General features: G+C 41.5%; 1 protein-coding gene across 3 annotated transcripts in view; it reads right to left on the reverse strand.

Annotated features, from left to right (window-relative positions):
- Positions 1-21,500, reverse strand: part of LOC118358027 (EGF-like repeat and discoidin I-like domain-containing protein 3) — a 264,375-nt gene that overhangs the window by 208,782 nt on the left and 34,093 nt on the right. For 2 of the 3 annotated variants that reach the window (XM_035735396.2, XM_035735395.2), the window contains exon 2: positions 8,548-8,622. The exons of the other annotated variant lie outside the window; for it this stretch is intronic. In XM_035735396.2, coding sequence (XP_035591289.1) covers positions 8,548-8,622 — 75 coding nt within the window. The remainder of the gene's footprint in view (positions 1-8,547; positions 8,623-21,500) is intronic. 3 annotated transcript variants of the gene reach the window in all.

Here is a 21,500-nt window from a genome sequence, read left to right on the forward strand (position 1 = left end):
CAATCGCTGTACTCATAATATACAGGAGAACGATCGCCTTATGGTGAGGATAGCCGTGCTGCAAGCCCAGCTTCAGACCCAATCGTTAGGCAAGGGTACTTTAAGTGTATGAAAGGATGACACAGCGTCTGTGCCACCAATAAGTACAGATAGTAATATAAATCCCCTTGCACAGTCCCCGCAGCCGGACAATTTTCTAATGGCTTCTGGAAGGAAATGCTGTAGGAATGCTTAACTTGGTGTCGGTCATTCATCCGACAGAAACGTTCAACCTGTTTTACCCATTAGGCAGCGAGTTGGAGTCAGAGACTGAGCTGGTCGCTCCTCCACCCATTACGGGGTCTGAAACGCCGTAGCCTCCCACCATTAGCTCTGAAAACCCTAGTCATTGGCGACCTGCAGTATTAGACTTAAAAAAGAATGTACCAGCGATCATACACTGTTTATCGGGGGGCCGGGCTACCAACATTAAGGCTAATCTAAAGATGGTGCTGGCTAAGGCTAAAACTGGTGAGTGTATAGGGATATTGTTATCCACATCGGCACCAATGATGTTAGGATGAAACAGTCAGAGGTCACCAAGTGCAACATAGCTTCATCAGCTAGAAAGATGTTTTGTCATCGAGTAATTGTCTCTAGCACCCTCCCAGTTATGGGGAGTGATGAGCTCTACAGCAGAGTCGCACAACTCAATCGCTGGTTGAACACTGTTTTCTGTCTCTCCCAAAATATAGAATTTGTAGATAATTGGCACTCTTTCTCGGACTCACCCACTAACAGGACCTATCCTGGCCTGTTGAGGAGTGACGGACTCCATCCTAGCTGGAGGGGTGCTCTCATCTTATCTATGAACATAGACAGGGCTCTAACACCTCTAGCTCCACAATGAGATATGGTGCATGCCAGCTTAGTGGAGTCTGCCACTAGCATAGTCAGCTCAGCTCTCCCCATTGAGGCCGGGTCCGTGACTCGATCTAGGATGGGGAAAAATAAACATGGCGGTGTTCGCTCTAGCAATCTCACTGGAATAAAGACCTCAATTCCTGTCATTATTGAAAGAGGTTGTGATATCTCACATTTCAAAATAGGGCTACTTAATGTTAGATCCTTCACTTCCAAGGCGGTCAGTTATAGTCAATGAACTAATCACTGATCATAATCTTGATGTGATTGTCCTGACTGAAACTTAGCTTCAACCTGATGAATTTACTGTGTTAAATGAGGCCTCTCCTCCAGGTTACACATGTGACCATATCCCCACGCATCCCGCAAAGGTAGAGGTGTTACTAACATTTACAAAAATGACAGCATTTTCGTCTTTTGAGCTTCTAGTCATGAAATCTATGCAGCCTACTCAATCACTTTTTATAGCTACTGTTTACAGGCCTCCTGGGCCATATACAGCGTTCCTCACTGAGTTCCCTGAATTCCCATTGGACCTTGTAGTCATGGCAGACAATATTCAAATGTTTGGTGACTTTAATATTCACATGGAAAAGTCCACAGTCCTGTTATAGCTGGAGTTTTCTTCCTGTCTTATCTGGTGGCCTGTGTGGAAATTAAGTATGTTCCCTCTAACTCTCTCTCATTCTCTATTCTCTCCTCTTGGAGGACCTGAGCCCCAGGACCATGCCTCAGGACTACCTCGCCTGATGACACCTTGCTGTCCCCAGTCCACCTGTTGTCCCCAGTCCACCTGCTGCTGCTCCAGTTTCAACTGTTCTGCTTGCAGCTATGGAACCCCTGCTGTTTTTGACTCTCTCTCAATTCCTCACCAGCTGTCTCTAACTCTGAATGATCGGCTATGAAAAGCCAACTGACATATACTCCTGAGGTGCTTACCTGTTGCACCCACTACAACAACTGTTATTATTATTATTTGACCCTGCTGGTCATCTATGAACATCTTGTCCATGTTCTGTTATATTCTCCACCCGGCACAGCCAGAAGAGGACTGGCCACCCCTCAGAGCCTGGTTCCTCTCTAGGTTTCTTCCTAGGTTCCTGCCTTTCTAGGGAGTTTTTCCTAGCCACCGTGCTTCTACATCTGCATTGTTTAAGGTTTGGGGTTTATAGGCTGGGTTTCTGTATAGCAATTTGTGACATCGGCTGGTTTAAAAAGGCCTTCATAAATTTGATTGATTAACATGCCGAGCGATGAGTTCAGATTGGTCTGCCATATAACATGCTTCTGTCTATTTGAGCTGGTAAGTATGTGTAGGTAATCCTGTCTAACGCAGATTTTTTTCATTCATATCGCATAGTAGATCTGCATAAGTGTAGCTCTCCACTTTCTGGAGGACCAAGTTTTGAAATCAGTAGAATTAGAGTATGATCGATAAGGAGATGGAGAAAACCCCTGTCTCCAGAATACATCTTCAGACTAAGGGCAACCATGACATCCGTGAGAGGGAGAAGCTTCCATCCATGATGTGTATGGGTAACCTGGTTTCATTTCAAGTTAAAGTGTACTGCCAGCTGGCTGGCTCGCTAGCTAACGTTACAGCTAACGTATGATCTTCTTATTCGTATCTTATACTTTAACTAGCAAATCAAATGGCTCTAATGTCAGCTAGCTAACATTGAACCTGATTGGTTAGCTACCTGCATATTGTAAGGGTTGTCGTCGGGAGAAAGAGAGGAGGACCAAAGCGCAGCGTGGTAAGGGTTCATGTTGGGTTCATGTTGTAATATTTAATGAAACGAACTGAACACTGAAATACAAAACAATAAAGTGAATGAACGAAAACCGAAACAGTACCGTGTGGACCAAACACTCACACGGAAAACAAACACCCACAAACCAAAAGTGAAACCCAGGCTACCTAAGTATGATTCTCAATCAGAGACAACTAACGACACCTGCCTCTGATTGAGAACCATACTAGGCCGAACACAAAAACCAACATAGACCATACTAAAACAAAGAATAAAATAACAGAACTATGGTCAGAATGTGATACATATTCATGTTCATATTCATAGGTTTGGATTATGGTTCATTGTTTGGTTAGCTACCTGATTGGTTAGTTACCTGCATATTCATATTCATATTCATAGGTTTGGATTATGGTTCATTGTTTAGCTAGCTAGCTCGCTACATGTCTTAACAAAAGACTCCAATATGCAAGTATCCATTTCAATAGAATTTCACCGCAACAACTATTGAGAGACGTAGCTAGTAAATTCACTCTGACTACTCCGATTTCAGAGCTTGAGTCACACAAAATGAAATATAACGATCAAATGCAAATGAATTACTTAAAAATCATACAATGTGATTTTCTGGATTTTAGTTTTAGATTCCGTCTCTCACAGTTGAAGTGTACCTATGATAAACATTGCAGACCTCTACATGCTTTGAATGCACCTACTGTATGCGTATGTATGCGCCTACAGTAGAAACCACAACAGGATATACAGAACATATGGAACTTACTTTGGTAGGAACACACACATGTCCAAAGTTATTATTTGTAAGGAAAACAACAAGGCAATGCGAGCACCTGCCAGAAAATGACTGCACAAATATCTGCATACTTGATCTGTGCAAACATTGGTGAAGTGCATGGGCTGGTGCTCCAAGAGAGAAGTTTGTCCATCTCAGTAAAGCCTCAAACATGAAATGGGCTGCTTCTATGTAAATGAATGAGGAGGCGGAACACACCTCAAATGAAACTGGTGTTAGAAAATCATTTGAAATTGACAAGTTGAAACAGCCTATAGATAATTAGCAGGCAGAGCATGTTAACTGTCCTGTTGCCTAATAATCACAGTTTGGAACATAGAGTGCATTCTGACATCACGTGCATAAAACAACTCCTGCTGGGACGACCGTTAGAGATATTTGGAACTCAAATGTGAAAATGTTAAGAAATAGGTGGTCAATTTTGAAGGTAAATTACTTCCAAATCTTTCCTGAAAATGTTTTCAATATATCCCAAACACAACTGAAATACCAAAAATGTTGGTAAATTCCGTTTTGAGGTGCGTTCAGTTTAATTGAACATTGCTACGTTGCGTAATGGCTTGAAATTAACATCAAGTTTCCCCAAAATGTTCTTCAAAGTTCTTGAACAGAGTTAGCCTACGTTTGCTCCGTTTGGTGGGTGTGGCTTGAAGGGCAGCAGTGCATTTTGAACCCACAACCTATCCCCTCCCAGTTATTCAACTGGTCACTCAGAACAGCACTGTTTAGTTGAACGTTGCATTACCTTTCTCCATACTGAACGCAGCCTTAGTGACTTTTCTAGTCCAAAATGAATTGAGATAAAATTATGGTGAGACCATTAGAGTATAATTTTCCTTTGCAAAATTGAGCAAAATGAACAACATAATTGTCCATATTATAAGGATGGTGTGTTATTGAGCAATAAGCATTAACACCTGTATCCCAACTGATGCAGCATACAATAAGCTATTTGTTGCCCATCTGTATTTATGCTAAACAGTAGCTAGATCAGTTCTTCACAAATGTTTTCAGTCAGTCAGTCAGTTCACCTTTCACCATGGGGGATGAGTTCAATGAACTGCTACTATTGTTAAACAAAAATATTGTATAAGAATACCTTAAATTCATCAACGAACAGTACATACAAACACCAGTAGCTGGTTTCCCTTCCATATGGAAATCAAGAAGAAAAAAATCACAAAGGATGAATAAACCAGCTTACTCCTATGCATCTCTGTCAATTTTTTATGTTGATCTACTCAACGAAAATAAATCATAAATGTGGTTCTGGAAGTATTCTTAGGATGACTATTAACATGAGGAGTGCTTTAAGCATTAGCATGAGGAGGGTTTTTTCTAAACATATTGTACACAAGGATAGGTGAATGCTGCTGTGCGGGGAGAGAAACAGGCTTGATTGAGCCTACTTCCTGAGGTTCAGGGAAACAGCCCTTCTCTAATTGTGTCGCCTATTAGAAAACCAGTTGAACTAAAGTTTATAATACCACCAACATTGTCTTTGAACTCACAAAATTGGGCCCAATATAACCATTACCAATTACCACTTGTTTTGAGAAAGTGCTCATGTGAGATGCACATCCTTTCACTTCACAATATAAACTTTATCAATTTGAAAAATATGATTTTCTTATTTATGATTACGAATTTACCATGTTAAATGTGACTGTTCTTCTTTATTTTTACCATATCTCACCAAATGAAGGGTTTGCTAAAAAGAGAGGCGGGAGAGAGAAAGATAGGAGCTATTTCTTCCTTACAAGCCATGCACAACTTTTACTTCACAAGCCACGGCCTCTGAGGAACGTGCCAAACCAAAAGCATAATTTGTGGCTGGGGGATCAATCATAAAATTATGAATTAGTAGTACTGTGTACTGTAAAAACACAGAAAGCCAGTAGCTACGGTGGGGAAATAATTTCCATCCAACAATTCATCATGTTCTATTATTGAGGGGGTCAAATTAGTCCGTCTCTAATATAGGGGAAGGTCATGACCCCGCTGTCCCCCCCACAAGTTACATGCCTGCACACACTCATTCACACACGCAAGGTTGTTTGATGATTCCGTGCTGTACCCAGTAGAATAAGAAACAATGGCCCTCTGTTTCTGTCTTCATCCTTTTCCATTTTCCAGTCTTGTCAGCACTGTAAAAGTGATGGGTAAAGCCATCCAAAAACCGCTAGCTCCTATGTTGACATGTGGCATTAGTAAAATAATGAACATACTGCACTCTAAAGAATGAGCTTTGAGTCTCTGTTACTACTCATCTGCCTCATATTAGGGATTCATTAAATGTATTTTAAACATCTTGCAACCAAATTATAATGATTTGCAAGTAAAAATAACACTTTCAAATGTGTCCAAAGACCAAATGTAAAATTGAGTGTCAAATTGGCCTTCTGAGCATAAGAAAAGGTCAAAGAGAAAACATTTCTGTGACAGACTAGAAGAATGCTTTCACCATTTCATCTCATGCCAATAGTCACACATCCACTTCCTGAGTGTGAAAGATCATCGGTCTTCTACTTTCAATCAATACGTTTTCTACATCTGCTTTGAAGTGTCTCCGTGAGAAACCAATCACATGTCAGCTTGGAGGTGCTCAATAGCACTGTCCGTTCCACGTAAAGATCATGTTGGAGCAGCTGCTTGCAAAGTTACCTGAGGTGAATGTAATGAGGAACATCCCATCTACACATGGCGATAAAACAATTGTGTTTGTATCCACATTCAGTGTGATATGGCTGTGCTACCTCATGGTGTTAGCACCGTATGAGAGATGAATTGCAACAGAAGTTAACGCATCATTTAATGCAATGGGATACATCCATTTCGTGATTGAATCATTTTCAAATCTTTGTAAATTTCGGAAGAAAATTACAGATGACAAATATTTATGCACACTAAGGGGATTTGGAGATCTTTTGTCCCAGGCACAGCAGAGCTAATTCACTCCCGCCGCGTTTTAACAAATCATTCTTCAGTTTTTGTTCTGGTGCATCAAATACAGTCTCCTACAAGCCCATATGTTATTTGGATGACATGTCAAGGTCTCAAAGCTCACATTTATTCCAGGCAGAGCTAAGAATCTCACTGTTCACTCATGACTGCACGGCCAGGCACAACTCCAATGCCATCATTAAATTTGCCGATGACACAACAGTGGTAGGCCTGATCACCGACAACAACGAGACAGCCTATAGGGAAGAAGTCAGAGGCCTGGCCGTGTGGTGCCAGGACAACAACCTCTCTCTCAACGTGATCAAGACAAAGGAGATGATTGTGGACTACAGGAAAACGGGGACCGAGCACGCCCCCATTCTCATCGACAGGGCTGCAGTGGAGCAGGTTGAGAGCTTCAAGTTCCTTGGTGTCCACATCACCAACAAAGTAACATGGTACAAGCACACCAAGACAGTCGTGAAGCGGGCACGACAAAACCTATTCCCCCTCAGGAGACTGAAAAGATTTGGCATGTGTCATCAGATCCTCAAAAGGTTCTACAGCTGCACCATCGATAGCATCCTGACTGGTTGCATCACTGCCTGGTATGGCGACTGCTCGGGCTCCGACCGCAAGGCCCTACAGAGGGTAGTGCGAATGGCCCAGTACATCACTGGGGCCAAGCTTCCTGCCATCCAGGACCTCTATACCAGGCGGTGTCAGAGGAAGGCCCTAAAAATTGTCAAAGACTCCAGCCACCCTAGTCATAGACTGTTCTCTCTACTACCATACGGCAAGCGATACCAGAGCACCAAGTATAGGTGGACCTAGCCATAAGGCTTCTACCCCAAGCCATAAGACTCCTGTACATCTTGTCAAATGGCTACACAGACTTTGTATTGCCCCCCCCAACCCCTCCACACCCCTGTCACTCTCTGTCATCTATGCATAGTCACTTTAATAACTCTACCTACATGTACATACTACCTCAACTAACCAGTGCCCCCCACATTGACTCTGTACCAGCACCCCCCTTTATATATATACTATATTTTTTTACTGCTGCACTTTAATTACTTTTATCTCTTATTCTTATCCATATTTTTGGGAAAATGCACTGTTGTTTAGGGGATCGTAAGTGAGCATTTCACTGTAAGGTCTATCTATACATGTTGTATTTGGTGCATGTGACTAATACAATTTGATTTGATATGATTCAAATCTGTCAGATGCTACAGAGCTTCCCCAGAGAGTTAAGGGCAAGGCAGACTCCAAATGTCATGTGGTAGCTATTGTGCTGTTCAGCAGTATTCTGAAAATACTTTCCACAATGGATTTATTGTGTTTCCAAATGCACTTTGCAGAATAGTCCACATCAATAGAGAACAGAGAAAAGGCAATATTGTGTTGACTGCAAAAATGACTTGTAAAAGCTGTTATAATATGCAAATGCCAGTCAGCTGCTGCTTTCAACTTCTCTAAAAAGTCACAGTAGTTGCATTCTGACTAACATGTGGTTTTGTCAAAGACCTACAGTAGCTTCACGCATGTACATTTTCATGACTTTTATAGCCATATGTGTATATAAAACATAAAGCACATACACATGGGAGGGAGCGAGCGATGGCGTGAGTGAGAGGGATGCAAAGGCAGAGGAAGGGTGGCAAAAAAAGAGGCAGCACAAAATCGAGCAGGAGAGAGAGAAATTTGCAGGAAAATATTATATCTCTAGGATGGGCATGTACAGATGACTGAAGCATGTAAATTTGGATTAAGGGTCTCACTGCCATGAGGAGAGCAGGCAGGGGTGATGGGGGAAGGGCGGGCACATCAGAAGTCAAGGAGACAAGCTGCCACACACCAGATGGGACACCATCTTAACAATTCAAACATAGAGCCGTTAAATATGATACCATTGACACCATACTGACAGACGCGGAACGCAAGCCTTCAATCCATAACCACCAACAATCCACGGCGCCATGAATGAGTAGGTGTTCTAAAACGTTTGAGTCATGCACACACAATCACAGTTGACACCTGTGTAATTTCAGCAAGTGTTTCTGATTTCACTTACCAATCTCCACACTACTAAGACAAGTTTAGGTTCTGAAAAACCAGTGCAACACTCACATGAGAAGGATTCGTCAGCCAGAACATTGAGGCAGGCGGCCCCATTCTCGCAGGGATTGGGCTCGTAAACTTCCCCTGCAAGACACGGGGATACAAGAACACAGGGTCCCATGGGGTTAGAGAACAACCCTCTGCTCATTAAAATGGTCAGACAGCTGGATCAGCCAGCAGTACTGATGAGACTGTCATTAAGTGTTTTGAGTCCTTAGAATTACTCAATAAAAGTCTTGACAAATTCCCTGTGAGTCTTATTTTTTGGCACAATAATCTAATGAGGGAGAATTGGAATCAGATGTCTGATTAGAACTCAAACCAGTTCAGAGATTGAGTTGGTGTCAGACTGGTCACAAGCTTCTATGGGGTTTGTAATATGCAGAGAACGCTACTCCATCTTCAAAGTCAAAGTTTGCGGACATGACATTCTAATAGGCCTAGCTTTGCTCTGATGTTTGATCAGCTCTTAAACACCGTGTGAAGTACAATTTTCAACAAAACGACTGACAGGGAAATCCAGAACAAAAACTGAGCTCTGAAGGCAGAAATAAATCACGATTCAGCTGTCAATGTGCGTGCTGGATAAGAGAATGTGTTTTGTGTCAAAGACAGTTGTCTCATTAGAAAAACATGATTTAAGTGGGTCCATGGGTGTAGTCACTATTATGGTTTAAAATGTTCCTGCCATGTAAAAAATATTCCATCCCGAGAATAAATCACTTTTCTCCAAGGTAACCTGGTATTTCCTACCAAAACCGGAAGTGTCATTCAAAAGTAAGGTTTCCCTAATTAATATTTACAAAATAATTTAAAAACAAGGAGCTGAAATGTCTTGAGTCAACAAGCAAGCCTAGATACATTCAGAAGTATAAAGACTCATAATAGTGTTTAACATGATTTTTGATCTCGGTACCCCACAAATACAATTATATGTAAGGTCCCTCAGTCAAGCTGTGAATTTCAAACACTGACTCAACCACAAAGACTAGAGATGTTTTCCAATGCCTCACAAAGAATGGCACCCATGGGTAGATGGGTAAAACATTGAATATCCTTTTGAGCACGGGGAAGTTATTAATTCAACTTGGAATAGTGTATCAATACACCCAGTCACAACAAAGGTACAGGCGTCCTTCCTAACTCAGTTGCCGGAGAGGAAGGATACCGCTCAGGGACTTCACCATGAAGCCAATTGTGACTTTAAAACAGTTTATTGGCTGTGATAGGGAAAAATGGAGGATGGATCAACAACATTGTAGTTACTCCACAATACTAACATAAATGACAGTGAAAAGAAGGAAGCCTGTAGAGCAGGGGTTCAAACTCATTTCGCATCGTGGGCCACATACGGCCTAGGGAGATGTCAACACGGACCATTAAAATTATACCATACTCTGCATAAATAACCAAAATATCATGTCTTTCCTTTGTTTTGGTGTAAAGAAGCACAAGAACATTAGGAAAATATTGAAATTTAATGAACTATCCTTTTACAAAACATTTCATGAAACACCTCATATTTCCTTAGACAAATGTGCAATTTACTTTTATCATTCACAAATATGCATTGCAACTGATCCCACTGATTGTACAAAGGCACAAAACGTGGTCCATTTTCAGCGACTTGCAACACAATGCCTCCTGGTGCAAAATACAGTGAAATGTCCAGAAACGATCTCCTCCATTAAGGGCTTGTACTTTGTCTTTGAACTTTGTCGCGACACCTGCTTTCTTTCCGACCATGGATGGCGCGCCGTCTGTAGCCAGGCTGACAGCGCAGGACCAGTCCACTCCAACTCTGTCCAATGCAGCAACGACAGAGCCGAAAATGTCCTCGGCTGTTGTGGTGTCCATCATTGGCACCAACTCAAGAAACTCTTCAGTAACAGTCAATGTCTCATCAACTCCTCGAATAAATATGGCCAGTTGGGCCACGTCTGTGATGTCACGTCAATTGCCACGGAAAATGCAATAAATGACTTGACTCTCTGTTTCAATTGACTGTCTAAATCTGCCGATAGGAAATCCTCTCTGCTATAGTATTCCTCGTCAGGCTAATATTGGCAAAAGCTTGTCGCTTCTCGGGACATACAAGTTCAGCCGCCTTCATCATGCATCGTTTAACAAAGTCACCGTCGGAATACGGCTTCGATGCTAATGCTATTTCGCTAGCAATTAGGTAGCTGGCTTTTACCGCTGCTTCACTGACTTTCGGCTCTGGATGAAAGTTGACTGCTGTTTCCTCAGACCCGCCAGCAATTCGCTAATCTTATCTCTTCTCAGTTGTCCTTGACATATTTTTCGCTGTGATGAGTCTCGTAGTGGCGTCGAATATTATATTCCTTCAATACGAAACTTGTTGCAAACACACCAAGCACAAAGGTTTTCCGTGCATCTCTGTAAATAAATAGGACGTGGTCCATTTTTCTTTGAAAATTCTACACTCCTTATCTACTTTTCTCCGTTTGGATAACGACATTTTGGCTAATGAGGGTGTAGCGGAGAGGTAGAGACCAAGGTATTAACAACGTCGTAACAAGCAGCAGAACATTGATACCGTCTGCTGTTTTCAGTCTGTCTCAGTGATGCGGCTTGTCTTCTCTGATGGAAAGAGTGCGCCCCTTAGCGGATAATCCATGAATTGCAGTGAATTAAAAATATTAATTCCATGTCTTTTATGCATTTTTTCCACTTTCAAATTATCCTGCGGGCCTGATCGAACCTCCTTGGGGGCCGGTTCTGGCCCGCGGGCCGTATGTTTGACACCCCTGCTGTAGAGAATAAACATTTTCCAACAAGGCACTAAAGTTGTACTGCAAAAAATGCACAATCCAGATTTGGAAAGCTTTTAGAGACATACCCAGAAACACTCACAGCTGTAATCACTGCCAAAGATGATTCTAACATGTATTGACTCAGGGAGTAGAATACTTATCTAATCAAGAAATATTGACGTCTTATTTTTCATTCTTTTTTTTTTTTACAAATGTTAAAAGTTTTGTTCCATTTTGACATTGTGTAGATTGTTGACAATTCTTTTTTAATTAAATACATTTTAATCCCACTTTGTAACACAGAAAAATGTGGGAAAAGTCAAGGAGTGTGAAGACTTTCTGAAGGCACTGTCGCTATGTCCCCACTGGGCACAGACTTCAGTTTTGATTTACATGTGTTTGAGTTGGCAAATAGTGTGAATTCAACATGAAATCAACAAAAACATTGATTTAGGTTGAGTTGGGTAAAGAAATTACGAAATGCCCTTACGTTGATGACTTTTTGCAAATGCAATAATTAGTAGGCTGATGACCTAATATTTCCGCTAATGTTGTGCGATGTGGGTATTAGGCTACCTCCTGTTTCTCTCTCTATTGTTTATTCCTTCATTCCTTCCTCACTCGCAACAGTTTAATAAAAATTGCCTGTTTCGTTGTCCTTATCTTCATCATTGTAATGACATGCTTGAATCATAGGCTATTGGACTACAATAAGATGCAGTGGCCAGTCTTTCGCTTCTCTTCACAAAGATTGAATGGTTACGGCAATGTTCCTTCTAGGTTGAACTTCACTGATAAGTCTTTCAATCACCTGCGAGGTTTCAGATCAGAGCCTCACGTGTGCACATTTGTTGATATTCTTTGCTCGTTAGCAAGTTACTAGCCTAGTTATAGATAAGTATAGATCAGCAATGTGGAGTTACTGCTTTCTACAAGAGCACAAAACGTGAAGGCTACATTTCAAGCTGTCTTTGAAAAGCCAGTATAAAGCTTGTTAAAATTAAAAGGGAAGGGTTGTATTTTGAGACATGCTTGAATATGCTAATAAACCAATAGGCAGAGGGGTAGCCTACATTGTCTAATTTTCTGTATGGTAATAATAATTAATTGTATTTTGTAAAGTGGTTTCTTGCGTCATACAAAACAATAACATTTACACTCACCTATTTGGCCCATGGTGTTACAGACCAAGTCATGAACTAATGGCAAAATGTTTTTTTTTTAAAGTCTCATGCAATATAGGCCTGTATTGAACACCACATATAGTCTACTATAGGCTATATCACAGAAATCAAAAGCTATTCCCATGTGAAAATGTTATCCTTTTTTCAATTTTAGCCTAAATTTGACCCAAATATGACTGCCTGTAGCTCAGGACCTGAAGCAAGGATGTGCATATTCTTGATACCATTTTAAAGGAAACACTTAGAGGTTTGTGGGAATGTGAAATTAATGTAGGAGAATATAACACTAGATATTGTAAAAGATGATACAATGAAAAAAGCATGCTTTTTTGTACCATCATCTTTGAAATGCAAGAAAAAGGCCATAATGTATTATTCCAGCTCAGGTGTAATTTAGAGTTTGGCCACTAGATGGTAGCAGTGTATGTGCAACATTTTAGACAATTCCAATAAACCATTGTATTTCTGTTCCAAAAAAAATTTGCTCAGTGCCCCAAAACATTTGAGGGAACATAGGTTATAGCTGTTATTTAAACCCATAATCAATCAAAACCCAAACATTGTCTCTCTTCTTTCAAACTCCATGTGAGTATTTTAGCTGTTGTATTTAACATTCAGAAAACAAGAGCAAGCTTGCATCCCTGTTTGAATAGCGTATTAGTATAACAAATGCAAAAAAAAGATTTCAAACAAGCTATTTTAGTCAAGCTTTTCTTGGGACTCCACAGGAGCTAACTCTATAAAGCATTTATTTGCAGCCCAAATAAATTCTCCACAGAGTTTAAGTAACAGACACATCTCAACATCAACCGTTCAGAAGAAACTGCGTAAATACAGGCCTCCATGGTCGATTTGCTGCAAAGAAACCACTGCTAAAGGACAGCAATAAGAAGAAGAGACTGACTTGCTTGGTCGAGCAATGGACATTAGACCAGTGAAAATCTGTCCTTTGGTCTAATGATTCCAAATGTGAGATTTTTGGTTCCAACCACAGTGTTTTCGTGAGACGCGGAGTAGATGAATGGACCATCTCTGCATGTGTTGTTCCCACCATGAAGCACAGAGGAGGAGGTTTGATGGTGCCGGGGAGCTTTGCTATTGACACTGTCTGTGATTGATTTAGAACTCAAGGCACACTTAACCAGCATGGCTACCACAGCATTCTGCAGCGATACGTCATCCCATCTGGTTTGCGCTTAGTGGGACTATCATTTGTTTTTCAACAGGACAATGACCCAATATCTTCTGTTGAATCTGATAATTAATCTTAATGGTTGTACAGTCATCTCAAATAAAACTGTGAAGGACCTCGGCGTTACTCTGGACCCTGATCTCTCTTTTGAAGAACATGTCAAAACTGTTTCAAGGACAGCTTTTTTTCCATCTACGTAACACTGCAAAAATCAGAAACTTTCTGTCCAAAAATGATGCAGAAAAATGTATCCATGCTTGTCACTTCTAGGTTAGACTACTGCAATGCTCAACTTTCCGGCTACCTGGATAAAGCACTAAATAAACTTCAGTTAGTGCTAAATACGGCTGCTAGAATCCTGACTAGATCCCAAAATTTTTTATCATATTACTCCAGTGCTAGCCTCCCTACACTGGCTTCCTTTCAAGGCAAGGGCTGATTTCAAGGTTTTACTGCTAACCTACAAAGCATTATATGGGCTTGCTCCTACCTATCTCTCTGATTTGGTCCTGCCGTACATACCTACACGTATGCTACGGTCACAAGACGCAGGCCTCCTAATTGTCCCTAGAATTTCTAAGCAAACAGCTGGAAGCAGGGCTTTCTCCTATAGAGCTCCATTTTTATGGAATGGTCTGCCTACCCATGTGAGAGACGCAAACTCGGTCTCAACCTTTAAGTCTTTACTGGAGACTCATCTCTTCAGTCAGTCATATGATTGAGTGTAGTCTGGTCCAGGAGTGTGAAGGTGAACGGAAAGGTTCTGGAGCAACGAACCGCCCTTGCTGTCTCTGCCTGGCCGGTTCCCCTCTTTCCACCTGGATTCTCTGCCTCTAACCCTATTACAGGGGCTGAGTCACTGACTTACTAGGGCTCTTTCATACCGTCCCTAGGAAGGGTGCGTAACTTGAGTGGGTTTAGTCACTGAAGTGATCTTCCTGTCTGGGTTGGCGCCCCCCCCCCTTGGGTTGTGCCATGGCGGAGATATTTGTGGGCTATACTCGGCCTTGTCTCAGGATGGTAAGTTGGTGGTTGAAGATATCCCTCTAGTGGTGTGGGGGCTGTGCTTTGGCAAAGTGGGTGGGGTTATATCCTTCCTGTTTGGCCCTGTCCGGGGGTGTTCTCGGATGGGGCCACAGTGTCTCCTGACCCCTCCTGTCTCAGCCTCCAGGATTTATGCTGCAGTAGTTTATGTGTCGGGGGGCTAGGGTCAGTTTGTTATATCTGGAGTACTTCTCCTGTCCTATCCGGTGTCCTGTGTGAATTTAAGTATGCTCTCTCTAATTCTCTCTTTCTTTCTCTGTCTCGGAGGACCTGAGCCCTAGGACCATGCCTCTGACTACCTGACATGATGACTCCTTGCTGTTCCCAGTCCACATGGCCGTGCTGCTGCTCCAGTTTCCACTGTTCTGCCTGTGATTATTAATATGTGACCATGCTGGTCATTTATGAACATTTGAACATCTTGGCCATGTTCTGTTATAATCTCCACCCGGCACAGCCAGAAGAGGACTGGCCACCCCACATAGCCTGGTTCCTCTCTAGGTTTCTTCCTATGTTTTAGCCTTTCAAGGGAGTTTTTCCTAGCCACCGTGCTTCTACACCTGCATTGCTTGCTGTTTGGGGTTTTAGGCTGGGTTTCTGTACAGCACTTTGAGATATCAGCTGATGTACGAAGGGCTGTATAAATCAATTTGATTTGATTTGATTTATACATCTACAGGCTTTTAAGGGCTAATTGAACAAGAAGGAGAGTGATGGAATGCTGTATCAGATGACCTGGTCTCCACAATCACCCAACTTCAACACAATTGAGATGGTTAAGGATGAGTTGGGGCGCGGAGTGAAGGAAAAGCAGCCAACAAGTGCTCAGCATATGTCGGAATTCCTTCAAGACTGTTGGAAAAGCAATTCCTCATGAAGCAGGTTGAGAGCATGTCAAGAGTGTGCAAAGCTGTCCTCAAGGCAAAGGGTTGCTATTGGAATAATTTAAAATCTATAATATATTTTGATTTGCTTAAACTTTTTGGGTTACTACATGATTCCAAATGTGTTATTTCATAGTTTTGATGTATTGTTCTACAATCTATAAAATTTGAAAATAAAGAAAAACCCTTGAATGAGTAGGTGTGTCCAAACTTTTGATGAGTACTGTACACAGTAGCGGTGTGTGGGTAAAAACCTATTACAACCTACTGTATGTGTAAATTGCATTGCTTTAACCTAAAAGATACCAAAAACAATTTAGTGCATTCGATGGCCTACACGTAGAGAGACAGAGGGGCGATATTTTGCTCGCTCGGATGCTGTCTCCTGTGAGATTCGTTCGGCCTCTTGCGAATTGAAGGAAAATTATGAAATACAATGGTCAGCTTTTGAGGAAGTCTGGCTTGGCATCCATGAATATACACCATGGATATATATATATATATATATATACAGTGCCTTGCGAAAGTATTCGGCCCCCTTGAACTTTGCAACCTTTTGCCACATTTCAGGCTTCAAACATAAAGATATAAAACTGTATTTTTGTGTGAAGAATCAACAACAAGTGGGACACAATCATGAAGTGGAACGACATTTACTGGATATTTCAAACTTTTTTAACAAATCAAAAACTGAAAAATTGGGTGTGCAAAATTTCAAGGGGGCCGAATACTTTCGCAAGGCACTGTATATATATATATATATATACATATACAGGCAGGTGTGAAAAAATGCTGTAAAAATAGACATGTTATAAGATTATATAGTGCCTAACAAAAGTATTCATCCCCCTTGGCACTTTTCCTATTTTGTTGCATTACATCCTGTAATTTAAATAGAATTTTGTTGGATTTCATGTAATTGACATACACAAAATAGTCAACATTGGTAAGGTGAAATGACAACTATTACTTGTTAAAAAAAGAAATTTTAACATCTGGTGCAACCAATTACCTTCAGAAGTCACATAATTATGTATTAACAGGTGCTAATGATCATCAATTCTATATGTAGCTCGAAACACAATCATTAACTGAAACAGAAACAGCTGTGTAGGAGGAATAAAACTGGGTGAGGAACAGCCAAACTCAGCTAAGAAGGTGAGGATGCTGAAGACAGTTTACATTCAAAAGTCATACACCATGGCAAGACTAAGCACAGCAACAAGACACAAGGTAGTTATACTGCATCAGCAAGGTCTCTCCCTGTCAGACATTTCAAGGCAGACAGGGGTTTCCAGATGTGCTATCCAAGCTCTTTTGAAGAAGCACAAAGAAGCGGGCAACGTTGAGGACCATAGACGCAGTGGTCGGCCAAGGAAACTTACTGCAGCAGATGAAAGACGCATCATGCTTACTTCTCTTCACAATTGGAAGAGGTCCAGCAGTGCCATCAGCTCAGAGTACACAAATGAGTGTCTGCAGGCAACAGTGAAGCATGGTGGAGGTTCCTTGCAAGTTTGGGGCTGCATTTCTGCAAATGGAGTTGGGAATTTGATAAGAATGAATGGTTTCCTCAATAATGAGAAGTACATTATCCATCATGCAATACCATCAGGGAGGCATCTGATTGGCCCCAAATGTATTCTGCAGCATGACAATGACCCCAAACATACAGTGAAAGTCATTAAGAACTTTCTTCAGCGTAAAGAAGGATAAGGAGTCCTGGAAGTGATGGTTTGGCCCCCACAGAGCACTGATCAACATTGAGTCTGTCTGGGATTACATAAAGAGAGAGAAGCACCTGAGGCTGCCTAAATCCACAGAACAACTGTGGTTAGTTCTCCAAGATGTTTGGACCAACCTACCTGCCGAGTTCCTTCAAAATCTGTGTACAAGTGTACCTAGAAGAATTTAAACTGTTTTGAAGGCAAAGGGTGGTCACAGCAAATATGGATTTGATGTAGATTTTTATTCTGTTCACTGATAAATATAATCTATTAACATATGTATTTTTGAAAGCATTCTTACTTTACAGCATTTTTTCACAACTGCCTAAAATGTTTGCACATTATTGTATATATACAATACCATCAAAAGTTTTGGGTCACTTCGAAATGTCCTTGTTTTTGAGAGAAAAGCATTTTTTTGTCCATTAAAATAACAAAATTGGTTCAGAAATACAGTGTAGACATGTATTTGTTAATGTTAATGTTGTAAATGACTGTTGTAACTGGAAACAGTAGATTTTTAATGGAATATCTACATAGGCATACAAAGGCCCATTATCAGCAACCATCACTCCTGTGTTCCAATGGCACGCTGTGTTAGCTAATCCAAGTTTATCATGTTAAAAGCCAAATTGATAATTAAAAAACCCTTTTGCAAATATGTTAGCACAGCTGAGAACTGTTGTTCAATAAAACTGCCTTCTTTAGTCTAGTTGAGTATCTGGAGTATCAGCATTTGTGGGTTTGATTACAGGCTCAAAATGGCCAGAAATAAATAACTTTCTTCTGAAACTCGTCAGTCTATTCTTGTTCTGAGAAATTGTCAAGAAACTGAAGATCTCATACAACGCTGTGTAGTACTCCCTTCACAGAACAGCAAAAACTGGCTCTAACCAGAATAGAAAGAAGAGTGGGAGGCCCCGAAGCACAACTGAGTAAGAGGACAAGTACATTAGTGTCTAGTTTTAGAAACAGATGCCTCACAAGTCCTCAACTGGCAGCTTCATTAAATACTACCCGCAAAACACCAGTCTCAACATCAACAGTGAAGAGGTGACTGGGATGCTGGCCATCTAGGCAGAGTTCCTCTGTTCCATGTCTGTGTTCTTTGGCCCATCTTCATTTTTTCCTTTTTTTTATCCAGACTGAGATATGCCTTTTTCTTTGCAACTCTGCCGAGAAGGTCAGTGATGAACAGCAAGTCTTTCCACAGATTTTCAATGTGAATCAAGTCTGGGCTTTGTCTGGGCCACTCACAGACTTTCACATTCTTGTTCTGAAGCCATTCCAGTGTTGCTTTGGCTGCATGCTTGGTGTCAGTGTCCTGTTGGAACGTAAATCTTCGCCAAATTATAAGGTCATTTGCACTCTGAAGCAGGTTCTCAGAAAGGATTTTCCTGTAGTTGGCTCCATTCATTGTTCCCTCTATCCTTACCAATCTCCCAGTCACTGACTCTTAAAAGCATCCCCATAGTGTGATGCTGCCACCACCATGCTTCATGGTAGTCAGAGTGTTAGATGGGTCATGAGATGAGCCTGGTTTTCGCTAGAAATAGTGCTTTGCATTCAGTCCAAATAATTACATTTGTCTCATAAGACCACATATTCTTTTGCCTTATGCTCTACAAGTCCTTCACGTGCATTTTTACAAACTCCAGGTGTGCTGTCATGTCCCTTTTTCTCAGGAGTGGCATCTGTCTGGCCACTCTCCCATAAAGCCCAGCTTGGTAAAGTGCTGTAGAAGCTGTTGTCCTTCTGGCAGGTTCTCCCATCCCAGCCAAGGAACTCTGTAGTTCTGTCAGAGTGGTCATTGGGTTCTTGGTCACCTCCCTGAACAAGGTCCTGCTTGCCCAGTTGCTCAGTTCAGTCGGATGGCCAGCTCTAGGCATACTCTCAGTGGTTCCATATTTTTCAATTTCCCACTGTGCTCTTGGAAAGTTTCAACACAATATAAATAGTTGAATAACCTTATATATATGGCTCAACACAATTCTCTCTAGGAGATCTACGGACAGTTCCTTGGACTTCATGGTATAGTTTCTGCTCTGACATGCACTGTCAACCGCGGAACCTTATATAGACAGGAGTGTTTTTTCTAAATCATGTCCAGAAGTGGACTCCAATCAAGTTGTAGTGACATCTCAAGGATGATCAAGGGAAGTGTAATGCACCTGAGCATAATTTGGAGTGTCACTGCAAAGGGGTGTGAATACTAAGGGACATTTGATTTCTGTATTTCATTTTCAAAAAATGTGAAAAAATGTCTAAAACCATGTTTCACTTTTCCATTATGGGGTATTGTGTGTAGATGGGTGAATTATACGTATTTGTTTTAATACATTTTGAATTGTAACACAACAAACTGTGGAATAGGTTAAGGAGTATGACTACTTTCTGAAGGCTCTGTATTTATCCACGGGAAAAGGTTTGGCTGGTTTGGCCGGTTCCCGTTATGTGGTAAGTAATGGAGGATGCTGAGGAGAGGACGGCTCATAATAATGGCTAGAACAGAGAAAATGGATTTGCTGTATTTGATACCATTCCACTGATTCCACTCCAGCCATCTACCATGGGGTAGACTTTCAGTGGGAGACATTACAGAACGATTGGCTGTAAATTGTACATGTTGGGATGAAACCAAAGTCCATAGTAAATACTTTAAAAACTCTATTTAGACTTTGACCGTCATCCCCCCCAAACACACTTATTGGGCTTCACAAAGAGAATGGTTTGACTGGATACAAACCAATATAATGATATTTTAAGGGAACACAAAAGGCCTATATCCTTGCATTTCATGTCGGTTCACCAAATGGCAAAGAAATCACAACAAGGTGAAAAAACTACAACGAGGCTTGTTAAACACATGGCAAATGATTATAACATGATTGATTTGAATCAAAGAAAAGCCTAAGACGCTCTGTTAATTGGATGCAGTGGCTAAAGGTAATTAGCTTGGTTGGTCATGGTTAAGAGAAAGAACAGTGAGAAGAAACGCAAAATTATGCAGAAAGAGTCAAAGCACCACAGGCAAACATGAAAGACAGACATTGTGATCTTATCAAGCCAACAGTAAGAATCTGTTCTCATAGAAAGGCAGCTCTAAAACAATACAAAAATAAAATAAATTGAGCAGACGATAAGAGGGGAAAAAAAGAGAGAATTAAAGAGCATCACAAATGCTGTGAAAGCCGTAGCAGGTAGCAATGTCAGGGAACAGGCCGGCCGTTCAACTCCAAATAGATTGATTGCTTTAGGGAGGACGCAGCCCTGAGAGATGGATCTGCTCTGCTGCTAGCATTCTAGGGGTTTGAAGATGAGTGAGGCCTTTGGTGGTGCTGGGAATCAAGTAAATCGCTGAAGGGATCCTTTAAACTTGCCCCCTGCAGGGTAAGATACTTCTGCTGAGCCGATGGGTTCCAAGCTGCAGCGAAGCTGTGAGGAAGTTCAGACCGTGATGAAATCAATTCAAATAAACAAAACTAATAGCATGACACGTGATGAAAGCCAAAGGATTACAATATCATGTCAACTTTGAGAGGTTACCTTGAATTATATGATGTTGGACCTGAACTAAGCGAATGTTCCATCTACTATACCGTTTGGTTTACCCGACATTCATATACATTACATTTACATTTAAGTCATTTAGCAGACGCTCTTATCCAGAGCGACTTACAAATTGGTGCATTCACCTTATGACATCCAGTAGAACAGCCACTTTACAATAGTGCATCTAAACCTTTTAAGGGGGGAGGGGGGTGAGAAGGATTACTTATCCTATCCTAGGTATTCCTTAAAGAGGTGGGGTTTCAGGTGTCTCCGGAAGGTGGTGATTGACTCCGCTGTCCTGGCGTCGTGAGGGAGTGGTTCCACCATTGGGGAGCCAGAGCAGCGAACAGTTTTGACTGGGCTGGCGGGAACTGTACTTCCTCAGTGGTAGGGAGGCGAGCAGGACAGAGGTGGATGAACGCAGTGCCCTTGTTTGGGTGTAGGGCCTGATCAGAGCCTGGAGGTACTGAGGTGCCGTTCCCCTCACAGCTCCGTAGGCAAGCACCATGGTCTTGTAGCGGATGCGAGCTTCAACTGGAAGCCAGTGGAGAGAGCGGAGGAGCGGGGTGACGTGAGAGAACTTGGGAAGGTTGAACATACAT

Source organism: Oncorhynchus keta, chromosome 25 (assembly GCF_023373465.1).
Source record: "Oncorhynchus keta strain PuntledgeMale-10-30-2019 chromosome 25, Oket_V2, whole genome shotgun sequence".
In the NCBI taxonomy this organism is placed as follows: Eukaryota; Metazoa; Chordata; class Actinopteri; order Salmoniformes; family Salmonidae; genus Oncorhynchus; species Oncorhynchus keta.